The sequence below is a fragment of the Eucyclogobius newberryi genome, unplaced genomic scaffold (assembly GCF_026437365.1).
Source record: "Eucyclogobius newberryi isolate DKJ021-1_F unplaced genomic scaffold, fEucNew1.0.hap1 SCAF_1, whole genome shotgun sequence".
Classification (NCBI taxonomy): domain Eukaryota; kingdom Metazoa; phylum Chordata; class Actinopteri; order Gobiiformes; family Gobiidae; genus Eucyclogobius; species Eucyclogobius newberryi.
The window spans coordinates 6,191,277-6,219,085 of record NW_027315723.1 but is presented as its reverse complement, the minus strand read 5'-3'; the positions used below and the strand labels follow the sequence as shown (position 1 = coordinate 6,219,085).

Sequence of the window (27,809 nt, the reverse complement as noted above, 5' to 3'; positions counted from 1 at the left end):
TACTACAATGTTAGAAACTACAAGCTCAAATCCTTAGCAATGTTTCCTACTCCCAACCAGAGGTGGCAAGTAACAAAGTATTTGTACTTTGTTAATGTACTTAAGAAGATTTTTTTAGTATTACAATTTCTGTTACTCCTTCACATTACCCGTATCTGTACTTTCTACTTCTCACATTATAAAAACAGGCTTGTTACTTTACTTTACTTTTTTTTCAGACCAGTATACTTATTGAATTTAAGTACTTTTTCCACCACTGCTTCCAATACATAAACTTCAAGGACAAAATTATCACTTTTTTTTTTACATAACAATTAAAGGAATAATAGAGGATTTTTTGCCGAGTTGAGAACTCAAGCAACCCTTTTTTTTAAATGTGCATGCGCGCACTCAGCCCCCACCCGCCTGTTGTTTCCAAGACGCCACCTACCATCAAACCACGTGCGGAAGCACACAGCAGCTACACGTGTACACACATGTGTGCAGTAGGACGCTAGGGATGATTGACATGTGGGAGAACTACTCGGCTGTCCACGCCACAAGGAAATGAGACTCAGATTGTGAAAATCCAAAAATTCTCCCTTTTTCCTTTAAACTGGTTGACACCCAATGCATTGTTTAAGTGTTCTAGCACAGAGCTAATTTTCAACACCTGTTCATAGGGACAGGTATATTGCTTGCTCCTTATATCTCACCAATAATAGGAGCCAGTAGTTTTAGTAGTATTAGTGGTAGTACTTGTAGTAATCATTGTTGTAGAATAGAAGTAGTACCTTCTAACATGCTCACGTGCATGGCATCGTTGGCTCTTTTGGGAACACTGAGCATCACATCCAGTCCTTCTTTAATCTCTCCTTTCCCCTCTTCACAGCATGCCAACAGTTCCTAAGGAATACATTAGACATAAAGCAGAAGTAATATTAGTAATCATAGTAGTAGTATTAGTAGTAGTAGTTTAAGTAGTACCTTGAGAAGTAGCTGGTACTTTGTGATCCTCTGAACTGGTTTGATCAGAGCTGAAGATACAGAGTTGGCCAAACCATGTCTCCTCTGTACCTCCTGAAAATACCAAGAAATGTTAAGACTTAACCAGGTATAAACCAGGGCTTAACACTGTCAAAAACAAATAACTAAACCAGGGCTACATCAGGATTCAAACCAGACTTAATCACTAATACAAGTACATGTAGTGGTACCTCAAAGAAAGCAGTTCCGTGTTGTTGGATGAGGAGGCTGGAGTCGGGCTTGTTGCGGCAGTAGGTCACGTACATGTGGAACTTATCCGCCTAAAAGGACACAGAACAATAACTAATCAGGTGGTGAAGTTTATGTGAATCTGTAACAGAGGCTTCTGATTGGTTGATAGCTCACCCATGTGACGAAGCAATGGCCGACATCTTCTGGGAGCTGCTCGTAGTTCTCAAGTTCTTTCAGGAAAATACTGCAAAGAGAAACGAACGAGGTATTTTCAAACCACCTCAGCCTGATCTCAAGACCAGGTCTGAACCAAGTCTAAACCAGGTCTGAACCAGGTCTAAACCAGGTCTGAACCAAGTCTAAACCAGGTCTGAACCAGGTCTAAACCAGGTCTGAACCAAGTCTAAACCAGGTCTGAACCAGGTCTAAACCAGGTCTGAACCAAGTCTAAACCAGGTCTGAACCAAGTCTAAACCAGGTCTAAACCAGGTCTGAACCAAGTCTAAACCAGGTCTGAACCAAGTCTAAACCAGGTCTGAACCAGGTCTAAACCAGGTCTGAACCAAGTCTAAACCAGGTCTGAACCAAGTCTAAACCAGGTCTGAACCAGGTCTAAACCAGGTCTGAACCAAGTCTAAACCAGGTCTGAACCAGGTCTAAACCAGGTCTGAACCAAGTCTAAACCAGGTCTGAACCAGGTCTAAACCAGGTCTGAACCAAGTCTAAACCAGGTCTGAACCAAGTCTAAACCAGGTCTAAACCAGGTCTGAACCAAGTCTAAACCAGGTCTGAACCAAGTCTAAACCAGGTCTGAACCAGGTCTAAACCAGGTCTGAACCAAGTCTAAACCAGGTCTGAACCAAGTCTAAACCAGGTCTGAACCAAGTCTAAACCAGGTCTGAACCAAGTCTAAACCAGGTCTGAACCAAGTCTAAACCAGGTCTGAACCAGGTCTAAACCAGGTCTGAACCAAGTCTAAACCAGGTCTAAACCAGGTCTGAACCAAGTCTAAACCAGGTCTGAACCAAGTCTAAACCAGGTCTGAACCAGGTCTAAACCAGGTCTGAACCAAGTCTAAACCAGGTCTGAACCAAGTCTAAACCAGGTCTGAACCAAGTCTAAACCAGGTCTGAACCAAGTCTAAACCAGGTCTGAACCAGGTCTAAACCAGGTCTGAACCAAGTCTAAACCAGGTCTGAACCAGGTCTAAACCAGGTCTGAACCAAGTCTAAACCAGGTCTGAACCAAGTCTAAACCAGGTCTGAACCAGGTCTAAACCAGTGCTAAATGCAAACCTGTTGTGGAACTCGTAAATGTCCTGGATGTTTCCGAACACAACATCATCTTTGTTACAGAGTCCAGAAGGAACATCCTCAGCGCCACTCGTCATCTCCCACAGGTATGTCTGAAAAATCACAAAGACGCAGGTGAGAAATATGAGGATACAGGTCCGTCTGAAACATCACAAACTGTGAAATAAGATTCGACAACTACACCTAACACTGATTCAATACGCAGACAACATGACTTTTGTCTCAGTGTCTCACAAATGTTCACTCAGTCACTCAATACGTAAACTCTACAACTGAGCATATGGAATGGTTTGAGGACAGTCTTCTTCAGCTAAACAACATGAACAAGACTAAAGAAATGTGCTTCACTTGTCAAAAGTGTCACAAAAGCAACAGGAAGTGGAATAAGTGAACTCATTCAAATATTTGGGAACAATTAATTGAGAGTGTACTAATAATAATAATAATCTCTTGGTTTGATCACTTAACTATTCAAAACAAAGCCAAACCTAGCAGAGTCGTGAAACAATCCCAGGCCAATCACAAATGCAGCTCTGCTTATATTACAGAAAAGCAGTTCATTGCCTCAGTTATAAGATCATAGATGACAAACACCACCCACTGTTTGATTGCGTTGAGCTCCTTCTATTGGTGCAGAGATACAGACTTCCTTGCAGAAAGAAAAATGTATGCAGCAACTACTTGTTTCTCTGTCCGTGCTTATTGCTGTTGCTATGTATGTAAAGAATTTGGATTGCAATGCTAAATTATGCTAATTCCCTGAAATATGTTTTTACCATGGTCTGTGTGCTTGTGTTGATACATTTCTGCCATCATTGCGTATGACAGACAAGTTATTCTACAAACATACAGGTGAACACATCTGAAACATTACAGAATTACAGAGACGTGCGGAGAGGTTCAGTTCTGTGTCTGTTACCTCGATGCACTCCTGGAGGTCCCTGACATAGACTCTTTCCGTCTGCAGCAGTTCTGCCATGATGTACCTGACACACAGGAACACACATTAACGTTCCGCTCAGAGGCATCGCTCTAACTCCAGCTCCAGGACTCACTCCTTCTTGCGGGCCGTGCGGCGCTTCTCGTCGCTGATCTGGTGACTGGGATCAGACAGGTTCACTTCTGGGTCTGAGTCCGAGAGGCTATTTGGGATCAGTTCCAGCTCTAGATCTTTATTATCCTGGAACACAAGACCACGGGAACAGTTGAGAAACGAATCTCGGAATTATACTTGGATGTTGGAAGTAGCCTCACCTGAGCGCAGCCCCCGAGCGCGGTCTCCAGCAGGTGGCGGTACTGACCCATACGGACGGTGAAATCGCGGTACCTTTTGTCCACAGAGGAGACGCAGCGGCGCAGCTCGGTCCGGTGGGCGTGACCTTTTGCTAGCATGCTCTCAGCTAACTGAATGAGCAGGTGGACCTTCTCCTGCGTGTGCTGCGGACGAGAGCAGAGGTTCAGACAAGCGTTAACAGTTTGAAAATTTAACTTTTGTGAACTGCACCTTGGCAGAGATGCAGAACTCGCGGTACTGGTTCAGAAGCGCTTGGGTCTCGGACATGTTGGCTCCAGGTGAGGTGTGCGTGGCAAGGAAATGGTCACCTGACTGCGCCAGCCAATCCAGCGCCTGCTCAGTCAAGTGAGGAGTTAGACTGCGTACATTATTAGTGTTAAATGATAATGAATGTGTTTATGTGACCTGCTGAGCGTGGGACTGGAACATGAGGAACTGCTGACACTGATCCAGGCGTCGCTTCTTTAACGTCCAGAAGTGAAGCACTCTGTTTTCCCGCTGCAGCAGCTCACTCAGGATCCCTATGAGAACATACACGATGTTTCACTTAACATAACAAGATTCAGGCTGAAACCAGGACTAAACTACTATGAAATCTACCTGGAAGAATGAGGGATTACACAGACATGTCACTTTTAGATTGCTGTCTCTGACCTTACTCCACTCGACTCTCTCATTGAACGTATGATTCTCCTTGAGCTCAGACAGGCTCTCAACATTCAACATTCAATTCAATATATTTTTGTAATTTCTGTAAACATGAAAGATACATTTATGTGGTCGGCTATTGCCATCCCATAAACGCACGTGTTGCAGCGGGGCTGTTGCGTGATTTCCCATGAGGTTTGATGGTAGGCGGCCTCTTGGAAACAAAAGGAGGGTGAGGTGAGTGTGGTGAGTGTGCAGATGCGCATTTGAAAAAAAGGGATTAACAGTCGCTTGAGTTCTCAAATCAGCAAAAAAAATCCTCTGTCATTCCTTTAAAGCCAACGCACTCCAAAGCAATGTCATTTGATGAGTGTCAAGCACACGGCTGAACACTGAACACTGAACGCTGCGCTTAAAAAGGCTTGCAAACTTGGGGACAATTTAAATATGATTTTAATATGCATATGGAAGGACATTGGTTTGAGCAGGCTATTAATAAATGACGAGTTTTCTGTGCATGAGAGAGCGAGGGAGACGAGCAGGTGCTAGGCGTCTAGTTTGCTGCGCAGCAAAGCGTCCCGGTGTGTTTTGGCTTTTACTTGACAAGCTTAACTTATTATCCAAACAAAAGTGGATAAGATACTGATAAAACGAGGGCTTCAGCTATATCTGATATTTAAAAACCCCATTACATAAATACACTGTTTTCAATAAAAAAAAAGCTTATAGGAGCATGTCAGAGAATGAATGTGAGTTCATCCATATAGTGTGTAAGCATTTAAAATGATAAACACATTTGATATGTTGTCCTGACCTTTGACCTGCTGCTCGGGGACCCTGGAGTGACCCCCAGTGACCTCTGTTGCTCCAGTGACGCTGATATTGTGCCCAGAGATGGTCGCCATGGTGACACTGTTCCGGTGGATGTACTTCAGAAACACCTCAGCGTTCCTCCGCGCCAGAGTACATGCCTACAGTATATGTACACATCAGCATGCAGCCCAAACAGTGTACACAGACAGTGAGTACCTTAAGGAAGGCCTCCTTCTGCTCCATGTGCTTGTTGATCAGAGGCAGCAGCTGCTCTGGCTGTCTCTCTCCAGAACCACACCAGTCCTCCTCTCGTCTGTACTCCTGCTCCAGGCTTTCCAGTACACCACACACCTGAAAACAAGATTATGTTGAACGAAATGTTAAACCAGAACAAGACTCTGGTAGAGCTGGGTTTCGATTCAAATTTCAAGAATCGATTTGATTCCGATTTTTACGTTTCAAAATCGATTTTTTCCGTTTTCTCAGATTCCATCCGATTCGCTCCGATTTCGATCTGATTTCTGATTCGATCCGATTTCGATTCGATCCGGGGGTTAATGTTATTCAAAATGAAAAATGTATTTGAACCGTTTCCTTCACTTCATGACTGTGTAGAGAAGCAACATATTAAAACTAGTATTATATCAATATTAAACAGCAAATCTTACAAGTATTGGTAGTTACTGCTGGAAGACTGATGAAAAGGTTAAGGGTCAATCTACCTTCAAGAAAGATAATCCAGGAGTCCTGAATTATCTTTCTTGAAGGTAGATTCAAGTTCACTGAGGGAAATGTAGAAAAGAATTTAATTTTTAATTTTAAAATTAAAAAAAAAAAAAAAAAAAAAACGATCTTTGGACGTACGAAGCGATAATCGGCCTTTCTACCGTTGCCATTGTCAGACTTGGTCATGTTCTGCACGTGGGCTGGTACCTGCTGGGACGTCCTGTAGAAAGCAGCTGAAGCGTTCACCAATTTCAGTCTGTCTTCGATCCGCAACATTAAAGTCTGCCAGTGCAGCGCCACAGTTTGGGCACAGGCTCTCACTGCATCTGGGTCGTAGTGTCCCGACCTGAGGAGTCACAGACCAGTCAGAGTGGAGTGCTCTTTGTAAATCTATACATATTGATTGATCTACACGTGATGGGAATCTCAGATATCTGTCCGATACGATATGCACCTCGATAACACTTGCTGCAAACCGATGCATTTGAGATATTTAACCATATCTAACAACCAACGATGCAATTTGATTTGAACTAACCCCAAATCACAATGCATCACGGTTCACACAACACTGTTTTTTTTTGGCTTCAGTTCCAATTTTTTAACATTAACTCCGATACCGATACGATACCTATCTCAAGCTGACAAGAGAAGTCTTATTAGTTTTCTTTTTTTCAATCATACAAAGAGTTTGGTCTGATGCTGTGCCTTTATAAACATAGATGTTTGGCTCAGTAAATTATTGAATTATTGCCAGTAAAAAAAATAGGCCTACTTAAACGAATTATGGAGGAGTTTTGGCATGGCCACTTAAGATGCATGTAAACAGAAGCATCAGCCCTGCTTCGCTGCCGATTTGACCAAAGTTTGGATTTCCCTTTAAGGGTCAGTGAAAACAATAAAGAGGTAAAACAAATACAGGTACTATGTCTATCAGTACTAATGTTTTAGGTGGATAAAGCCTCCTGTGTGATCGTCTAAATCGGTGTTTCAACTGTTCTGGGCATTAGCGATAGCATTAGCAGCATCAGTTTTGGATTAATCTTGGGAGTATCTGAGACAAAAATAGAAAGTCCCTTTTCTGCACTTGTATCACACATGCATGAGCCGTGAATTTTCCCATCACTAATACGTATCTACTATGAGTGTGACAATTCAGAGCATACCGGACGAGCAGTTCTGCCCTCTGCTGCAGCGCCAGCGCCACCTGGTGGGTTCTCTGGAGGGAGTCGGCATGGAGCAGGCCCTGAAAGCACCAACACCGTAAAAAGCAGGTGGAAATAGTACTGAAATGTTGCACTCCAGTAAAAGCACAGTTAGATGGCTAAAAAAATACTCAATTGCTGCCAAATTTGATTCAGTATAATTTTAGATCAATCTTTTGTACAAAGCTGAATAAAGTAGCGTCTTTAAACATCAACCCACATATTCTCTGAGCTCTGGCCAAGGCGACAATAAATGTGATAATAAGAGATAATAAATGTGTTTGTCAGTGTAGAAAGGTGCAAATGCAGCGCTAAGACAACAGTGCTTTGAAACAATTAGAACTTGAGATGTACTAATATGATTTTAAATGAAACCAATTACAATTACATTTTCAATTATACTCAATTGCAAGCACAGGTTCAACAATAGAATGATTAATCAAAAAGGTGCATACAAAATAAAATAACTTAATTGTCATGTTGCAGTTACCTCGATAGACTGCTGGAGGCGCTCATGTTCTCGCTGTAACTGCTCAGCTTCTGACAAACAACTGGAGTTCAACAGACACGAAGCCAACATCACTTCCCCCTCGTTAATCCACCCCAGGACCTGAGGAAGACCAAAACTGGGTCAGAAAAATGTCTAAATCCGACGTAGACCAGGACCGGACCAGATCTAAACCAGTACAAGACAAGGTCAGAATCAGTCTCTCTCACCTGTTTGACTTGGCTCTGCAGGTGCCTGATCTGCAAGTGCTGCTCCAACAGTGTGTGTGCGTGGTCTGCGATCTGCTGCAGTTCCTTCTGTTTGTCCTGTAGGAGGCGCTGCAGCTCTTCCACCTGAGGTGCCAGAGCACTGCCCTCCGACTCCGACAGATCCACTCCTGAGAATACACAGGTAATTACAGGTGTGTCAGATGCCCTTCCATTATTATTTTATACTCTGGACATTTTAAATCGTAATATTAATCTAAATTAACTTGAATGAAATAAACAATTCGGATGACTTCAGGTCAAAAACGGTCTAAAGGTTGTTGCAGTCAAACAAACGCAGATGATTCATGTAGCTCAGAGCTGTAGGTCACAACTAATATTAACATAAAGCACAGAATTCTCTTAACATCCCAATCAAATCATCTGACCCTCTCCTCTGCAGCCTCTGCTCAATTTGACCCTCTCCTAAACAGGTCTAGCCCAGAACTAACCACGGTCTGTACCAGAACTAACCCAGGACTAAACCAGGTCTATAAATCTTTAAACATTTGCATGCCTCTCCCTGCTCCAGTTCATTCTAATGCATGGCTTATACCCCCATGTGTGTGTGTGTGGCGCTGATGCTGAGGGAGAATCCAACGGACCCGGGTTTCCATAGCTACGAGAGGCAGTTTCCACGGCAACCCCAGCCTCCCTCCCCCTCCTCTCGCCATCACACCCCCTTCTCCTCCCATCTTCCTCCTCCCCAAATGCTCATCGTGCCCCGCTTTCTCATCCCCACATACCAACACACTGAACACCACACATGATCTACAGATGTGTCCACTTTAGTCCTGGTCCAGTCCTGGTCATAGGCTGGTCTAGTCCTGGTCATAGGCTGGTCTAGTCCTGGTCATAGGCTGGTCTAGTCCTGGTCATAGGCTGGTCTAGTCCTGGTCAAGTCCTCGTTTAGACCATGTTAACCATGATTTTGTCCACCTGCTATCATCTGCTATTGGCCGGGTTTCATTCTGGCATAGGCTAGATTTGACCTGGTTTAGTTAGAATGTAGTGGTTGAGCAGTGTTGGGAAGTGTTACTTTTGTAAATATCTAGTTAAGTTACCTTGTTACTGCCCTGGAAACCGAACGCATTAAGTTACTGCGCTACTTTGTTATAAACAAACGCATTAGAGTACTTTTGCGTTACCAATAACTAACATTATTGTATAACCTATTTAGTTTGCTGAAAATCCCTTTGCTGAACACAGTAACATAATCATTCAAATAGCAAATAAACAAGCAAAGTGAATGCTTTTGATTGAGCTTTATTTATATTTTATGTTGACAGATTACCACAATACAATGCCATAGAATAAGCATGTGTAGGTCTGTTCTCAAGCAATGAAAAACATCACTAAAACAAAATGAGTGGATTGGCAAGAGCACAAAAACGTGTTTGTTTTAGCTCTGTCGTTTATTTAATTAAACTCACCACATCACTGTTACACTACATTTAATCCTCAGATACAAAATAGTGGTTATAATGAAGGAGAAGTTTCTGTCTCTTTGGCGAGAGGACAAGACTCCCAGTCACTAGTGACACACTGCGCATGCTCTCTACTCTCTCTGGTGCTGTCTCTACTCTCTGGTGCTGTCTCTACTCTCTCTGGTGCTGTCTCTACTCTCTCTGGTGCTGTTTCTACTCTCTGGTGCTGTCTCTACTCTCTCTGGTGCTGTCTCTACTCTCTCTGGTGCTGTTTCTACTCTCTGGTGCTGTCTCTACTCTCTCTGGTGCTGTCTCTACTCTCTCTGGTGCTGTTTCTACTCTCTGGTGCTGTCTCTACTCTCTCTGGTGCTGTCTCTACTCTCTCTGGTGCTGTTTCTACTCTCTGGTGCTGTCTCTACTCTCTCTGGTGCTGTCTCTACTCTCTCTGGTGCTGTTTCTACTCTCTGGTGCTGTCTCTACTCTCTCTGGTGCTGTCTCTACTCTCTCTGGTGCTGTTTCTACTCTCTGGTGCTGTCTCTACTCTCTCTGGTGCTGTCTCTACTCTCTCTGGTGCTGTTTCTACTCTCTGGTGCTGTCTCTACTCTCTCTGGTGCTGTCTCTACTCTCTCTGGTGCTGTTTCTACTCTCTGGTGCTGTCTCTACTCTCTCTGGTGCTGTCTCTACTCTCTCTGGTGCTGTTTCTACTCTCTGGTGCTGTCTCTACTCTCTCTGGTGCTGTCTCTACTCTCTCTGGTGCTGTTTCTACTCTCTGGTGCTGTCTCTACTCTCTCTGGTGCTGTCTCTACTCTCTCTGGTGCTGTTTCTACTCTCTGGTGCTGTCTCTACTCTCTCTGGTGCTGTCTCTACTCTCTCTGGTGCTGTTTCTACTCTCTCTGGTGCTGTCTCTACTCTCTCTGGTGCTGTTTCTACTCTCTCTGGTGCTGTCTCTACTCTCTCTGGTGCTGTCTCTACTCTCTCTGGTGCTGTCTCTACTCTCTCTGGTGCTGTCTCTACTCTGCAGCTGTGAAACAAACCTGGCTCTGGGATTGTGGTGAAGAGATGAGACCTAAGCTAACAGCTAACACGTTACCCCAAACTCTGTTAGTGAGATTATCTCCTTGGTAACGCTCAGGGAAGGGGCTTGAGATTTTAAGAAAGTCTTTCCTTTTACTCACATGAACAACAAACAGCTTTTGTAAAGAATAAAACCAGCGTTAACAGGTAGGATTACCTGTCTCCTCCTTTTCTCTTGCTCTCCTCCTCCTTCTTTGAGCTTGTGTGTTCTGTGGCTCCACTTTGCTGTCTGTCAGCAGTGCGGTCCCCCGCTTTGCTAAGTGTAAACTCATGAAGCAACAACTGTACTAACTGTAGCTCGCACAGTTGACTCGTTTGAATGTGGACCTCTGTGTGTAACGGACCGGTTATTCACGGACCGGTCATTCAGCGTGTTTATCCACAGTCACATGTACGCCAGACAATCATTAGAAACAATTCGGGCTTGTTGACATGCTAGGTCAGGGGTGTCCAAACTTTTTTCACCAAGGGCCGCATTTTGAAACTTAAACGGGACAGAGGGCCACAAACAACTTGACAATGTCAAATTTGTTGAATGACAAAGTGAATCATTCAAAACTTTGCATTTGATGTAATTGCGATGAGCCTCCACACCTTGAATTAGATCGAGAACATTAATATTAGGTTTGTATAACATCAATATGCCTGAATTTTCCCAATTTCACAGTAAAAAGTACTACTTTTTGTTGTTTGGGCCAACATAGCAGGAAGCCGGAGGGCCAACAAAAATTGGTCTGAGGGCCGCATTTGGCCCCCGGGCCCTAATTTGGACATGCCTGTGCTAGGTGATACACACACATACACATGTGCAACCGGTGACTTGCCTTGTGCCTGGAAACATTTCTGCGGTATACCGTAGGTTCCAAAAGCCTCACAAATAACCTACCGTAGCGATAAAATATTTGCAGTAATTGATTAAAAAAACTGTTAATCTTGACATCCCTGTGCTGCTCGGTGGTGGAGAGGTTAAGGTGGCAGCACATATGCCAGGCTCCATGTGCAGCCGGCTGCAGTGTCATAAGTTTGAATCCTGGCTCTGACAATTTACTGCATGTCTTCCCTGCGCTCTCATCCTCATTCCATGCTAAGCTGTCCTGTCTACAAAAATCCATGGGCCAAAAAAGAATAATGATAATCTTGACATCCTGTAGTAATAGTTGTAATAGTCGTAGTAGTAGTAGTAGTATTAGTAGTAATAGTAGTAGTAATAACAGCAGCAGATGTAGTTGTCGTAGTCTGTGTGGTCCTTACCTGATGCCTGTACTTCAGTGATGTACTGCTGGAGGTCGTGCCCTTGCTGAATCACTTCATAAATCATGTTGTTCATGGCCAAACGCCGCTCCATGTGTCTGCAGCAAGAAACAAGTACAAGTTATTACAATATCTGAGAATCCATGCTGTTCAAACAGACAAACTAACTAACCCTACTTTGTTCAGGATTGCCAGAGCATTCAGTCACATGTGGTTTTGAAATGACCTGAATAACAGGACTCAATTCATTAAATATGAGGGGCTTTGTTCTTATTTTGTTGTTGTCCACAAGGGAGTTCAGTTTGGGGGCCCCTCCTATTTATCTTCAAAATGTCTCTGATGCTAAAATGCATCTTTATGCTGAGGACACAGTACTTTACTGCTATGGATCATCTCATGCTCAGGCCATTGAAAACATGCAGAAAGCATTTGTAGCTGTCCAGCATTCACTAGCTAATGTTGTTTTCGTACTTCAGTCTGTTCCAGCAGTGTCCACTCTTTAAAGGAACGTTAAAGAAGTGGTTCATGAATACAAATACCTTGGTGTCTTGATCAATGACTCTCACTTTTAAACCACACATAGAAAAACTTGTGAGAAACTAAAACTTAAACGTTTCCCCCCCATAATATATATTTTTTTCTTTTGAAGTAATAAAACACCTTGTCGCTGCACCTTTTTTCCCATCTCTATTAGATTATGTTGATATTTTTATATGAATGCTTCCTCTACCTGTCTTCAGATGGTGGACACAGTTTATACGCTTTTCTCATGTTCATTACTAGCTGTCGAGCCATGACACATCACTGTGACTTACTGTGTACTTACAAGCGGGGTGGCCTTCTCTGGCCACTAGTGAGGCCAGAACATCGGCACACATTTATCTACAAGGCATTGCTTGGATTACTGCCACCATACACTTGTGCTTTGGTCACACAGAGAACTCATATTCCTTGTGATCAGCTGTTGCTCTGTGTTCCTATTACCCGCAAAGAGCTGGTGTAGAACACCTTTTTTACACTCAGCTCCTTTTGCTTGGAATATTTTGCAGAAAGACTGGGAATTGACTCAGGTCTTTCTCATTTTTATATTGTTCATGTATGTTTTTACTATGTTAAATGTTGCTGCCTCTTGGCCAGAACTTCCTTGGAAAAGAGGTTTTTACTCTCAATGAGACTTTCCTGGTTAAATAAAACATTTTAAAATCTAAATCAAAGCCTGATCTTGTCAGATCTTGGAAGCTAAACAGGGATGGGGATGGTTAGTACTTTGGATGAGAGATTGCTGCAATGCCAGGTTCCACAGGGGGGCGGTAATGCAAACTGTCATTGTGTCCTTGGGCAAGACATTTCACCCACTTTGCCTCCAGTGTCAAAGTATGTTGGTGTATGAAAGAGTGGCAGCATCCACTTGTCCCCTAACCACTCATGTACTACATAGTCCAGCACTATTTTGCAGACTATACAGTGCACTCAATCACAGAGCGATTAGAACACTGAGCTCACTACTTTCTCCTCATGGATCTCACATTAAACAACAAACAGAGATTAGTAGCTAATGTTAGCAAATTTGCGAATGTTTTGTTCATATTCTTGAGTCAACAGTGTGTTTAAACAGCTCTTCTGCTTCATTCACTGTTGTAACCAGTTAAAGACCTGTCGCAGTTGTTTTTTCAACTCTCGCAAGGCATTGTAGTCTATATTGTCTAATGACCATCGCTGGACACAACATTTCAAGGTGCATTGTGGGAAATTTTGAGTGCACTACTTTTTCACCAGCTGGACATTCAGTTCACAGCAAGACAGGCTTGTGATAAATTCCCGATGGGGCCTTTCTGTGTGGAGTTTGCATGTTCTCCTTGTGCCTGCGTAGGTTTCCTCCGGGTACTCCTGTTTCCCCCGGGTACTCCTGTTTCCCCCGGGTACTCCTGTTTCCCCCGGGTACTCCTGTTTCCCTTACTACTAAAAACATGTACAAAAGGCTCGCCACGACTTAATAACTGCCTGCCCAGGGACTACCAGGTGGAAATGAGCACCTGAGACACAACATGGTACAAAGCATCTCTCCTGATAAGTGCACTGTCCCTGTCACAAATAAAATGTAATAAAATAAATAAAACAAATAATAATAATTTGTCAATGTAAGAAGATGTTTGTCTAGGTTTATGGTTAATATGCATTTATTCTTTCAAAAAACTTGCATGAAAGACCGCGATACACGCTTGTGTTTTCAGGAAATATTTGCTAAAAGCGGAGGACGTGTCATGTTGTCTAATGAAAACAAATACATGAAGACATGAGGTGCCATCAGCTGCCCTTCTATGTGCTCTCATTCAGTTAAAATGAAATATTAAATCCTGCTTCTAAAGGCCACACGTGATAGTGTGGTCACTCTGCAGTGTGAGCTGGGGAAAAAGAGCCTCTTACTGTCTCTGTAGCAAGTGATGATGAAGGAAAAGATTTGCATGAACTCTATGTTGGTGTCCTCCGCTATTTCTACAGTTGAACCGTCACTAGGTAACAGAGACTGGCGCTTCTCTGATTGGCTATAATAATAATAATAATAATAATAATAATTTGAGTTTTTTTCCTTGAAATATGTTGATATTCTTCCTGGTCCAAAACCTCGTTCTAAATGGAGATGCTATTGTTTTGCTTCAAATCTTCCACAGTCTGGCATAATCTTATCTCCATGGAGATCGGCAGATGACTGCACAGGTAATTTAATAAATGAATGATATGTTTAATGCGTATGCGTGGCGCTTTCCTTGCAAACCAATAACAAGCAGGTGGCGGACTAATCAGAGAAGTTACCCAGTGCATCTTTAACCTTCAGACCCTCCTGGAACCAGTTTCTGGTTTTTGGATTGCCACTTAAATTATATTCTTTTTAGCAATGCATCCTCACTTTACTCCTATGTATTTTTAGTTTTTAGTATTTTGCATTTGTTCCACCTACTTTTTATTCACAGAATTTGCACTTGATTTTATGAATTGTGTAAAAGTATTTTTGGGTTTCCTGGGAACAAGGACAAAATAAATAAATGTAATTTTCTATTGCCTTGCAGTGTAAGAATGGTGACATTGTTATTCCACATGGATGTCAGGGAGCTCATGAAACCTGTGTGTTCCTATGGGACCTCAAATGTTTGAAATACCTTCAGGAGGAAGAGTCTGATTTTCTAAATTTTCTAAACACCAAAATTAAAAGATGATCAAAAGTACGCTCCAGGTTATTTTTGGTCCGTCTTTCATTTACAAACTTATATTTATTTATTTATTTGTCTATGGGAGTTTTTATTTATTTATAGGAGATCTTCTACTGAAAGTGTTTTTCAGACTTCCTATAAGTGATCTGTTCTTCTGTATCTACCTCTGTATCTACCTGCGTTGCACCAATGAAATTTCCCCATGTGGGACAATAAAGGAATATCTTATCTTATCTTATATCACGTTGCATTATTTATATGGGAAATATAGCATTTTTATTTTCTTTTTTGGCACGTGACATTTTTTTTTACACATGGGTAGCCATTTTTGTATCCATGTTGAGGAAATGGGTAAATGATCAAAAACAAGACCCACATTTTTTTCTTGTATGAAATGATTAAGTAGGACCCGTGTCAAGAAATGGCTTCAAGAGGAAAACTAAAGGCTTTTTTTAGGTTTTAAAGTTAAGATACAGTATAATATAGTGAGCTGGATTTGTGTTCTTTCAAGCATTGTTTATTATACTTAATAGCTGTTGTTATTGTTATTTAGGTTGCATGTCCCACCTGTGGATTCTCTGCTGGGCCAGGGTCAAAGCCTCTGGACTTGCTTCGTTCAGTCTGGACCCACTCAGACCCAGTTTGTCCTGATTCTGATCCGAGGCCCGGGATTTTTCTGTGGAGAAGTCCTGAGACTGTTTTTGGAGGTCCTGCTTCCATGCGTCCATCTCGCTCATCACCTGGAGATATAAACAGGTATGAATCACTTTATACAAGAATAAACCAGGTCTAAACCAGGACAAAGATAGGACCAAACAAGGACAGAAGCAGTGTCTAAACAGAACTTTATTAGGACTGAAGAAAGAACTAAATCCATTCTAAACTAGGGTCTAAATCAGCGTGGAAAGCTGGACTAAACTAGGAGTATACCAGGTCTAAACGAGCAAACAGGTTCCCACACAGGTTTATTCAGCGTGGTTTGAGACTAGATCCATGGGTTTGAGGCTGTGTGGTCCTCAGAGCACAAGCACAGGCCTCTAAAAGAAGCTGCGTTCTGCTCTGGTTCTAAAATGTTAGAGAGCGAAGCATGAACGGGCATCTGAACACGGTCACAGACTGAGCTGCTGCGGGAAAATAAGAATCATGCTTCCCACACAGTACTGCCCAGTGGCCTGTAGGGGCCACTAAAAGACACTGTGAATTCAGTCAAGCTTCAGCAGCAGAAGTGAGGGGAAAACAGGCTTATCTGGATATATTTTAGAACAATTCATGTGGTTCATGTAGTTGTGGCACACAGTCATTTTAGATTTGAATGGCCAATCACTGATTGCCTTGATTTGTCTGACCACCCCCCAGTGGAGTAGTTGTAGTATTTGCGGTACTTGTACCTCGAGCGTGCACTGGTGCAGGATCCTGAGCTGCAGAAACACGTCGATGCGCATCTTTCTTTGGTGGAACAGCTCCTCCAGCTGAACATGAGCCTCCTCCAACTGCTGCAGCACTGTTTCCACATGGACCACGGAACTGCCCTGAGGCCTGAAACAAACAAAAAACACACAAACTGCTGAAACCAACTCGGCCTCCAGGTTAACCACTCTGCCACAGTAACCACTGAGAGATCTAGAGTCCAACCCACATCATCCACACAGTGTTAGTACCTGAGCTGTAGAATGAGGTCTTCTCCTTCTCGGATCACACTCATGGCGGCCTCCTGTGAGAGCCAGGGTTAGAGTTTAAATTAGTCTGGGTTAGAAATAAAACAGGGTAAAGTTAATCTGGGTTAGAATGAGGAAGAGTTAAGAGTTTAAAATTCAAGCAGTACTTTTACTACCACTACCTACAATTGTTTTAAATACATGCAAAGCTTAGTTTACTAAATCAGACTAAAACAGAAAAAAGTGGCAGTCATGGTGGGGAGTGATAGGTTCAGTCAACACATCAGCATGAATGAAGATGAAAAAAGGTAAAACAGGTAGAAATAACTGCACAAAGCCCCTTTAACATGAATTTTGCCCACATTTTATACCACCAGATGACCAAAAACCTCATCTGAAATCCGCCAATACACAGGATTTTCCACTTGATTTGCACAGAATGTGTTTTGTTGTTGACAGACTACAAGGAAAAATAGATCAGATGGATGAAAATGTAATTTGGGTATAGCCATAGCCTAAATCTTATTTGGTAAAGTTTCCTGGAAGTGGGGAACCCTGATAGAACTAGTCTGCAACTATTCTTATATGAACAATTGCAATGTATGTATTTTACCAACATATTTTTTTACGTTTTTATTATTTCACTTCTGTTCCTAATCTGTGTTTCTGTGTACGGAATTTGCCCATTGTGGGACAAACAATGGTCCTTTATTTCTATACATGTATGTTGCCTGTATAATTTATTTCTCATAATGATTGTTTACCTGTGTGTTTGCCTGCTGTTGCTGCTGCTGGCTGATCAGAGCCTGTAGAGCCTCCACAGTCTCAGGACATGGACAGAGCTCCGAAGAGAGCTGCTTTTGGAGACCTTCCATCCACACAGACAACTGAAAACGAACAATTTATAACAGCTTCAATAACACATGATGCAGATCAAACAAAGTACTTACACTTAAAACACCAAACACGAGACACTTAAAATACTTTTTACAATATTGTACTACTTAAGGTGATATACAGGAAAGATATAATTTAATCACACAGTACAGTACAGTAACACATTTATGTCCTGTAGATGGCAGCGTTACCCTTCTTGTCGTCAGAATAAGAGTTGTTGCTTGGTGAACAATTCACAAATAGGGAACTTGCTTTGGCATCAAGGTGCAACATAAAACAGTTTAGTATAATAATAATAATCATAATAATATATATATATATATATATATATATATATATATATATATATAATCATCATCATCATCATCCATAATCCATAATTTATAATTAATCATATTACAAACTAAAATATGATCAAATAAAATAAGGGCATGCAAAATAAAATGTGTAGAATAAGAGTGATTTAAATATAATATATGTGCAACAACAGGATCAGAAAGATTGTGCAAACTGGCTGAGCAAATAGTGGATAGTAGGTATTTACATGAATTATTAAAGTGGCAGGTGTTAGAAAGTGTTCTTGTGGTGGCAGGTTGTGGTTCGGATGGACCGTAGCCTCCTGCTTGAGGGGAGTGGCCTCCTGCTTGAGGGGAGTGGCCTCCTGCTTGAGGGGAGTGGCTCAAATAGTTTGTGTCCAGGGTGAGAAGGGTCGGCTGTGATCAGACCTGCTCGTCCCAGAGTCCTGGAGACGTACAGGTCCTGCAGAGATGGAAGTCTGCAGCCGATCACCTTCACAGCAGAGGCAAAATGTGCTGTAGTCTCTGTTTGTCCCTGGCTGTGACTCCAGTGTACCACACGGTGATGGAGGAGGTGATGGAGGAGGTGAGGATGGACTCAGTAAAGGCTGTGTAAAACTGCACCATCATCTGCACTGGTAGTTTGGCTTATAATCTGTTGGGCCTTCTTGATCAAATCTTGAATAGAAAACTATTAGACTAATAGAAGACTAGTTGATCAGCCAGTTTCTTGTCATCAGCAGCATGGGGGGCCCTGGATTTGTAATTGGTGAGAAGCCAGAGCCCTCTCCACACTGAGGAGAACTGCTGCTCTAGACGATTATTGTGATGTGATCTAGCTCTCAACACCTCCCTGCTAAATCCATACTTCGCACCTTTGTAGCTTTCTCTGTGCGCTGCCTCCTTCTGCTGCCTTAACTGCCTCAGTTTGGATGTGAACCAGGGCTTGTCATGTAATAACTCACCCTGGTGTGTGTAGGCATAATGCTGTCCTCACAGAATCAAATGTATCATGTCACAATCTCTGTGTACTCATCCAAACTATCTGTGGCAGCTCTGACAACCTCCCAGTCTGTAATGTTCACAAAAGTGCGTAGTTCCTCCACTGCCTCGCTGGACCACTTCTTAGAAGTCCTCACTACAGGTTTGGAGAGCTTTAACCTCTGTCGGTACAGACCAGGTGAACCATGGCATGATCTGAGAAGCCCAGGGCAGCACGGGCCACAACGTGAAAGGTCTTACTGAGAGTTATGTAACAATGATCCAACATGTTATGGTCTCTGGTCAAGAAAAGCCTCTGCCTCTTGTTTTTCCCCAGAGAATTCCCTCTGTCTGTCCATGCGGTGGAGCTGGAAGCCCTCCAAATGCACCTCCCAGTCCTGGACTGACTTGTTGAGCAACATCTCTGTGAAGCACAAAACAGGAGACAAAGAAAAGTCTCTGTTCTGTCTCATAAGCAGTGCCAGTTCATCCATCTTCTTGCTGAGTAAGCGAACGCTGGAGAGGAAAATACCAGGTAAGGACGTACATGCACCGCATACTTGGAGGCGCACGAGAGCCCCCGCTGGCTTTTTTTGTATGCAACGTCTCGCTTTTCTGGGCAAAAAGAGCTAAATCTGCAGCAGACGCTAAAAAACGATGACTAGAGCTGTAGGAGTGGTTGTTCTGTGTTTAAGAGCTCTTCACAGGAGTAAGAGCACGCTGGCACAAGATTTACACACAAAAAACGCAGTGGTTCAATCTTGGAATAATCATGGTAGTAGTTGTGTTAGTTTTAGTAGTACCTCTTTAGTGTGTGTGTAGAAGGACACAGCCAGGTCCAGCAGCAGCTTCCTCTGCTCCACTTTCTGAATGAATGCCTGAAAATAACAAAGGTCTAGCAGAAAAACACTTGGACATACATTTAGTTTTATGTATTAGTTTGGTTTGTTAATCCTAGTTTTTCTATTTAAATCAATTAGAAAGACCATTTTGTTGCCCCCACACAGAAGAATCCCTAAAAATCGGCCAACTTTTTGACCCGTAGACATCATTAGATAGAACAGTTTAGTTTGAAAAAGGGAATGAAAGAGAAGGGAAGTAATGCAGTAAATTTAAATTGTCAGAGCCGGGATTCGGACTCACAACACTGCAGCGGGCTGCGCATGGAGCCTGGCATGTGTGCTGCCGCCTTAACCACCCCACCATCGGCAGGAAGCACACTAGGTTTCTTTTCACCACTGTAGCCAGGCTAACAAACTGTCACACCGCAGAAGAGCCCTCAATCCCAGATACTCTCAGCTCTGATCATTTTGTTTTATTTTTAACAATAAAATCGCAACAACTGGAGCAAAACTAAATTAAATTACTTCCACTATTAGCCCCGAACAAGCCAAAGCAGTAAAACTAGTGTCCCATATAAATACATCAGTAACACAGCTGTTGATCAAGCAGAGATAACTTCAGCCATTATGTCCCTAGACCCAATTCCCATTTCTTAATATAATAAAATACCTCATTAGAGAGATCATGCTCCACAGTCCTTCAAACATGCAGGCACTGTGTCAGACACTGCTGATGTTGACTTGTAGCTCCGGATGCTCCTCAACAGGAGGAAGGGTCTATACTCTAGATGAATGGCTCTTCATCTGCCTGGATGAACGGTCTTGTTAGATGAACCACCCTCTCTCCTCCTGAGAGGTTCTGGCTCCATAATCTGTAAACTGAAACGCATCAGCCTGTCCGTCCATAGGATTAGGATCTTTCCTTCACCGTGGTTCTCCCAGAGGATTCTAATTTCTCTCAAAGGGTTTTGTAGTTTTTCCTTGCCGAAAAGGCGGGTCTAAGGACGGGGGATGTTGGGACATTAGCTAATTCCCTATGACCATTGTTTAATTTGTTTTTCACTGTTGCCCTTCGCGGCAACTGCTGTTGTGATTTCGGGCATTCACTTTTGCCTCCTTCCCGGATTTCAGAATGTTTTGTTTGCCATCTGTGTACCTGCATTCGTAGCTCTAGGTCCCGTGACGCCTGGTAGATCTCCTCCTCCTCACACTCTCCAGACTGAGCCAGCTGATCGGCCGCCTCCAGGAGCTTCTCTGCATTTGTGTACGTATTCTGCAGCAAGGGAAAGATCACTTTTAACACTTTTCTTAGCCGCTCTAAAACTCTGTCAACAAAAAAGTGCTGTTCTCACCTGCGCCACCTGCTGGAAGTCATCATGTCTTTTCTGTAACGCTCGAGCTCGATGCAACGACTTTCCCACTCCACTGTGCTTATTCAGAAACACTTCACCATGCTGCTCTATCCAGTCCAGAACCTGACCAAAAAAAATTAAAAATACAACTTTAAAATACTAAATCTGTTTTTAAAGCCAAGACTTAGAGCCAAAACCAAACAAAAAATGCATATAAGCTGAATCAGAACAGTCTATTTTGGGAAATTAAGTGCAAATTGGCAGAACCAAAGCATTGTGAAAGCTCAAAGAGCACTGTATAGTTTGTTTTCTTCAGCTGTGTTTCCATATCATAATTATTGTGTAGAGGTTTGGGGGAAACAAAACATGGTTGGGTAACAAGAACATACCAACAGGCTTTTCTTGGAATCAAAGGAGTTGAATTTTCCAGACTGGGTTGAATTCAAAACAGTCAAAATCCCTCTCTCCCGTAAACTCATGAAGCAGCGGCTTAAAACAACTGCGCTGACTGTAGCTTGTGCGGTTCATTCTTACGTATCTCTGTGTGAAACGGACCGGTCATTCAGTGCATTTATCCAGTCTTGTTGATACTCTGGGCTCTGTCCACATGCACATGTCCGTGACTCGTGATGCGCCTGGAGATATACTGCAGGTTCAAAAACCCCACGTAAAAATAAACTAGCATTTTGTGTAAATATCTCACAACGTAACACTCACTCGCTTAAGCACAAGCTCAGGAGCAGATAAACCAGATGTGAAGACACAGACACAGGTAAATCAGCTCACACAGAGTAATCAAGGACAGAGGGGACAGCTCAGAGGTTTTCTCTGTATTTTAAACCTGAAAATGCTGTGTTTTATTACAATCCAGCTCATATTCATTGAGAAATTCGTCTAATTAGACCCGTGGTCCACTGCGCCGATGATCCGCGGTTCAAAAGACAACTGCATCACTACTATGTACCATCTTTCTATGTAAATATCTCATGTTAAAACGTGGGCAGGTGCGGTCTATATGTGCACGTTTTTTTTTCTTTGTAAATTTCGTTGGTGCAGTTTATATTCAGGAGCACTCTATAGCCCGAAAATGACAGTATATTGTTGTTGTTTTTTTCCTTTATCATACATTTAATTTAACATTTGAAAAATTAAAAGGCTGAATGTTAATTAAAAAATAAAAATGATCAAATGTAAATCAAGTTGGACCTGTTTAACGTCCTGCTGGAACACACAGAGCTGCAGACGCTGATGGAGGCGGAGCTTATGATGTTGCCACGCCCCCTCCACTTTGTGATGACCCTGAGAAAAACACAGTAGATTTAAGGCATTTATGAACAATATGTATATCAGAACATGTTTGTAGAGGTATCGAATAAACTACATTGCTCTGTTTTTGAGTCGGCAAAAATTCTCTGCAGTTTTGGAAAAACTGCAGAGAATTTTTAGACAACACGAAGTCCCTGTTTATTTTAAACCAGGAAACACTTTAAGACAAAAACTGGTTCACCCTAAGGACAAGTTGCCGACTCAAAAACAGAGCAATGTAGTTTATTCGATCCAATGCAGTGAAGAAAGCTGTAAAGAACGTTACATAGGTGAGACGAAACAGCCTCTACACAAGAGGCTCTATCAGCACAGAAGAAATACAAGTTCAGGACCACAGAGCGCCGTGCATCTCCACCTTGAAGCCTCTAATCACTCGTTTGAAGACGGGGAGGTGAAGGTTTTAAGCAGGGAGAAAAGATGGTTTGAAAGAGGAGTTAAGGAAGCTATTTTTGTTAAAAAAGAAAGTCCTTCTTTAAACAGAAATGGAGGGCTAAGGTTTAATCTTCCTGTTATTTATAATGGGTTACTGAACCCCTGGAAAGGTAAAGGACCAGGACATTCAGATGCTAATCAGGGACTCAGGGTGGTTGAGCCAGGGTCTCACTAAGACAAAGAGGACTCTAATAGCCCATTAAGATTCTGAATAGGCTAGCTCGGTAGATACAAGGGGGGAGTTTCTGTTGAAACAAACAACTCTTTCTACTTCAGGAAGGCTCCTCCCAATGGGCGGGTCTTACCACAGAACAGTATTAATATCGGAGTTCTCGACCTAAATTCTGTTATTGACAATGACTCTTGGATGAGAGTTGAAACGTCTACTTTTTCAAACTGAGTCCAGATGACTACAACTGAAGCTTTTTCTACTATGGAACACGCCTGGACGAATGAGGGATTACACCGAGATATAGACTAATGTTTTTTTAAATGGCACTGTCTTTGCCACACAGACAGTGGCATGTGGCGTGCTCTAAACACACACATGCTCTAATTACGCAGCATGTCTGTCCTCTCGCTTCTCTTGTTCACCTCTTCTTGGAAAACTTCACTGTTGCAATGTTGTTAATTTTGCAGAGTATCTCCATACCTGCAGGACCTGGTGCAGAACTCCCATGACACTGTGTGTGGCTGCGGTGAAGTCTGGCGTAGTCTCGGTTTGCTCCGACTCAGAGGCGGGACTTCGCTGGAGGACGTCCAATAAGGCTTTACCGCTTTCACTGATCTGAGGTCAGACAGGAAATGACACATCACAGCAGACAAAATCAAAACATGTTCCAAACTAGTTCTATACCAGATTTAAACCAGTACTAAAGGGGTTATAAACAAGATATGACCCAGGTTCAACCCATGTCTAAACCAGGTCTAACCAGAATGATATCTTTCAGTATTTTTATACAGATGGATATCAGTCTTGCGAGTTCAGATGGGCATGATTGACAGGTGGACTGAGCCAATCAGCGAAATGCATGGTCCGTCAGTATCTAAATGGCCGCTTTAAGAACGAACGATCACTGGGACTGAAAAACATTGCAGATTTCTGCAGTGTCAATAAGCAAAGGACAAAACATTGTTAACCAGAGGTGAGAGAAGTTTGATTTTGTTCAGATGACCAACGAACTCGTCTGTTTCACACACGTCACGGAAATGAAAGATCGTGATTGTAACTCTTTGTGACTCGAGGCATGACAAATCCCAAGAAAAGTTAAACCCAGGTCTTAACCAGTTATAAACCAGGTCTAAACCATGTCCCACCTGTGTGTAGTTTGCAGATATCTCCTCGTTGAGCTCCTGGTGTTTTTTGCTGGCAGCCTCCAATTCAGAGGAAACTGAGGGCAGTGGGCCTTCAGAGCACTGCTGCACCCACGGCTCCACCTTTGATAAAAACTATAATAAATAGTTCAAAAAATTAATTATTAGAAAAACAACAATTTTCTGCCTTGTGTAAAGCTAATTTACACGCTAGGCTTAAGCAGGACTAATTTAAACTGGGGTATACGGTTCAAATGCCTTAGGTAATGCTTAGATTAAGAGAACTATGTGGGGAACAGAGTTAGTCTTTGGAGTCAAATCATTTTAATTCTAGTCAAGATTCAATCAACTAATTGAAAATTTAGTCAACCTGAAGATATATATATTCTTAAAATTTCATTGAATATGCACAGACGTGTTCCTTGTATGTTGTGTTTGTTTATAGTCCGGTTTGAGGCTCTGAAAAGGGGAACTACTAGAAAAATTATCCTTGTTTGGTTGAAAACAGTTTGTACTCTTTATTATTTTATATTTATTTACTAAGAGGAATAATCCCTTGAGATGAGCATTTCGCTTTCGAGGGGATCCTCAGGTACAGCAGCAGTAACGTATATCAGTAATTCTAGTCCACACTAGTAAACAAAAAAATTCTATTCATAGTTTTAGTCGATTTATTTTGTTTTAGTCAGCAAAAATATGACAAGACAAAAACTATGACAAATATATTTGAACTGACAAAATGAACACGGATGTATAACAAGTCAAATCAGCTCATAATCAGCTCTCTTATGAAATGTCCAGTTACAAATTGCCAGCAGAGGGCACAAGCTAAAGAACGATAGCAGCTAACGCTAAAGTTCATGAAGATAAAGCAATCAGAGCGCTGGGGAAGGTGAATGAACAGGATTACCACTCGGCAACTTTAACCAACATGGGGTGTTATATTCATACTAGATTATCTTGTTTGTTCCACCTGTTCTGCCCCCTGGTGGAAGGCCGTGGCCATGCCCAAGGTGACGCTCCTCTCGTCCAGCGCTGCGGTCAGGGCGGTCCAGTCCTCCTGTAACCGTGACGACACTTTGGTGATGCGTTCCGCACCGTAATGACCCGCTTCAGCCAGACGGGCTGCGACAGTGACCACGCTGTCCACGTTCACGCTGCCATTCTGAAAGATACGCAAGGAAAGTAGTAGTAGCTGTAGCAGCGGCGTTAGATTCCTATTGATGCTAATTCGTGCCGCTGTATCCTTTAAATGTCGTGTCAGCATTTAAAGGGTTATTGTGTCAGTTGCATCAAGTAGTTTCAATATTATCACTTCAAAATGTGTTGTCGTGGCAGGACTACTTCACTACAAATAAAAGTATCAACTCTAATAAAGCCAACGACCTGCGCTACAAGTCTCAAAGAGTACCTGAAGATATAAAAAGTTATTTTACACCAAAATACCGGGGGGGGCCCGTTTATGTGAATTATAACAGTACAGATATGACAAGTAGGAGCATAGATACAACAGAAATGACCATACTGTCTGTGTATTGGCAATTTGAGAAATGTAATCACACCTGCCTTCTGAAATTGAGCTTCAAAATCTATTTTACAGTTTATGCTTTACATTGTCGTTTTAGTCATTACGTGACCTTTACTTCTTTCTAAATAGTCCCATTTATTAAAATCGATAATTGATAATGCCATTGGTAAGATCTTAATTCCCATTCCCTGCAGTAGCAGTGGTACCATGCAGTTGGCGGTGAAGTGCTGGTGCTGGGTCTGCAGGTCCAGGGCGTGTTGGTTGTTGAGTCCGACCTCAGTGATGCTCTGGATGAACAGCTCTTTACTGTGAGCAATCCACTCCGACATCTGAAATATGACCAAAACAATAATTTAACAAAATCATAGCATCTATTAGCAAAGACAAGAACAACTTGAGCAAAAGCTTATTCATTAGTGCTGATTTCAGTTCCAATATAGCTGGCCAAACAAAGGTAGATATTATGGGAGAAATTAGGACCTCTCCTGTAAGAGCTCAAAACACATCTAAAATATGAAAGAGCTGCAGTCTAATAACAAATATAAACTACAACTCTCCGTTGTAGTGTAAGGGACAAGTAAAAAAAGAAAAGATCTACAATAAGGTAAATATAATTTTGGAGCCTTTGAACCAAATACATGATATTTTGACTATGCCCCCTTATTACAGAGCACATTTCCTGTGTGTGTGTGTGTGTGTGTGCGTGTGTGAGGGAGCTTCTGCAGCACAAGGAGAAGAGGCTTAGCTCTCGTCTGCCTCACATATTTTGCTGTTTTCCTCATGACATTTTTTGTTGTATTTACAGCTGGTTCTTGCTGCTTGGATTGTTTGTCATTTTTTTTTAATTTTTGACAAAAGTATCTTTCTGCTACAGAATGTGGTAGGTATCCGGTGGCATGGTGATGGACTCGTTCCGCTTGAGTTTAAAGGGTCCAGTATCAATACCAGTTTTAGTATGAATTAGTATTTGGATATCTATCCCTTTCATACACTGTTTACCCATCTCTCCTTAAATAAGATGTTTCTGAGTCTACATCTTCAGGAAATGTTGTTGGTGCTTCTGCAGTGGAGCAGCCCACTACACAGCCTCTGGGTACATATTTACCTGCACATGCAGTGATGACGCATGGTGATTATTGTAAGTTATAGAGTACATGCTTTCATGTACACAAATGCAGTTACTAATGCAATACTTTTGGGGAGAAAGAATTGGCTATAACTATAACTAGGCCCAATGAGATCGTTTGAAGAAGCATCTTAAAGGAATTATGGAGGATTTTTTGGCGTCTCATTTCCTCGTGGCGTGGACAGCCGAGTAGTTCATTCACATGTCAATCATAGGATGCACCTACTGCACACCTGCAGCCTCGTTCTGGCACGTCCCCCTGAGAGCAGCACGTTTGCCTGTGTCCAAGCGCATGGATCTATTAGAATATAGTTCCCTCAGTGTACAGGACAAAATTAAGACAGAGAAAGACTGGTTCGAGCTGGTTCAGAAGAGAAAGAAATCTACGGAGACGAGAGATGCGATGCGATCCGTCGTGCTAATAAACAAACACGTGTAGAACGAGGCTTTTCTCTGCTTCCGCTCGGGGGGAGTGTGCAGGGGCGCACTTCCGCTTGAGTTCTCAAATCAGCAAAAAATCCTCCATTATTCCTTTAAAGCAGAGGGATGCTGATCAGGTGCGAGGAGCGAGCGTGTGGGAGGGCTTCCTGTGTGGATCAACCGAGGCAGGTGCTGCTGTAGCTTGAGTCAGAATTAATTAACATTTTGGTGCGACACTTGCATAAAAACGCACCCCGACAAATATTCTATCCTTTTAAAATTGGGTTAGATGGTTGTATTTTGGCTTTTTTGGGAACCTTTATGCTCATCTATTGTGAGTTTTGACCTTGTTTGGCTCAGAGTCCCAAAGCCACGCTTTGTTTCAGGAACACCTGAAGCTCTGTACAGTCAACGCAACAACAGAGAAACTACTTTCAGTGTCCGTTTGTACTTTGAGTGAAACAATAGTTCCACTGGCAAAAAAGCAAAGAAACAGTTCAGTTGCGCTGCTCATAATTCTGCCACTCCAGGGAATGTTTAGGGACTTTGTTGAACAAAAAATGAATATAGTTTATAAGATAAGATAATCCTTTATTGTCCACACAAGGGGAAATTTCATAACTGTTAAAGGGAAAGTTATATGGGCAATAGAAAGCTTTGAGGAAGGCAAATGTTGTATATTCATGGGTGTCAAGCTATGACAACGGCCTGCCAGCTTAATATTCTTTTTAGA

At 42.3% G+C, this 27,809-nt stretch overlaps 1 protein-coding gene across 1 annotated transcript in view; it reads right to left on the bottom strand.

Moving 5' to 3' along the window:
• LOC140363328 (kalirin-like) overlaps positions 1 to 27,809 on the bottom strand; it is a 66,030-nt gene that overhangs the window by 31,411 nt on the left and 6,810 nt on the right. Inside the window, exons 7-35 of the mRNA XM_072449865.1 lie at positions 25,737 to 25,859; positions 24,976 to 25,167; positions 24,006 to 24,137; positions 23,341 to 23,475; positions 22,137 to 22,229; positions 20,931 to 21,053; positions 20,735 to 20,851; positions 19,540 to 19,614; positions 17,327 to 17,449; positions 16,566 to 16,618; positions 16,296 to 16,443; positions 15,475 to 15,647; positions 11,702 to 11,799; positions 7,914 to 8,080; positions 7,687 to 7,806; positions 7,158 to 7,237; positions 6,199 to 6,337; positions 5,482 to 5,616; positions 5,267 to 5,423; positions 4,210 to 4,325; positions 4,015 to 4,137; positions 3,765 to 3,947; positions 3,566 to 3,690; positions 3,430 to 3,496; positions 2,493 to 2,602; positions 1,372 to 1,441; positions 1,197 to 1,286; positions 967 to 1,059; positions 774 to 885 (exon numbers count right to left, since the gene is read on the bottom strand). Coding sequence (XP_072305966.1) covers positions 774 to 885; positions 967 to 1,059; positions 1,197 to 1,286; positions 1,372 to 1,441; positions 2,493 to 2,602; positions 3,430 to 3,496; positions 3,566 to 3,690; positions 3,765 to 3,947; positions 4,015 to 4,137; positions 4,210 to 4,325; positions 5,267 to 5,423; positions 5,482 to 5,616; positions 6,199 to 6,337; positions 7,158 to 7,237; positions 7,687 to 7,806; positions 7,914 to 8,080; positions 11,702 to 11,799; positions 15,475 to 15,647; positions 16,296 to 16,443; positions 16,566 to 16,618; positions 17,327 to 17,449; positions 19,540 to 19,614; positions 20,735 to 20,851; positions 20,931 to 21,053; positions 22,137 to 22,229; positions 23,341 to 23,475; positions 24,006 to 24,137; positions 24,976 to 25,167; positions 25,737 to 25,859 — 3,472 coding nt within the window. The remainder of the gene's footprint in view (positions 1 to 773; positions 886 to 966; positions 1,060 to 1,196; positions 1,287 to 1,371; positions 1,442 to 2,492; positions 2,603 to 3,429; positions 3,497 to 3,565; positions 3,691 to 3,764; positions 3,948 to 4,014; positions 4,138 to 4,209; positions 4,326 to 5,266; positions 5,424 to 5,481; positions 5,617 to 6,198; positions 6,338 to 7,157; positions 7,238 to 7,686; positions 7,807 to 7,913; positions 8,081 to 11,701; positions 11,800 to 15,474; positions 15,648 to 16,295; positions 16,444 to 16,565; positions 16,619 to 17,326; positions 17,450 to 19,539; positions 19,615 to 20,734; positions 20,852 to 20,930; positions 21,054 to 22,136; positions 22,230 to 23,340; positions 23,476 to 24,005; positions 24,138 to 24,975; positions 25,168 to 25,736; positions 25,860 to 27,809) is intronic.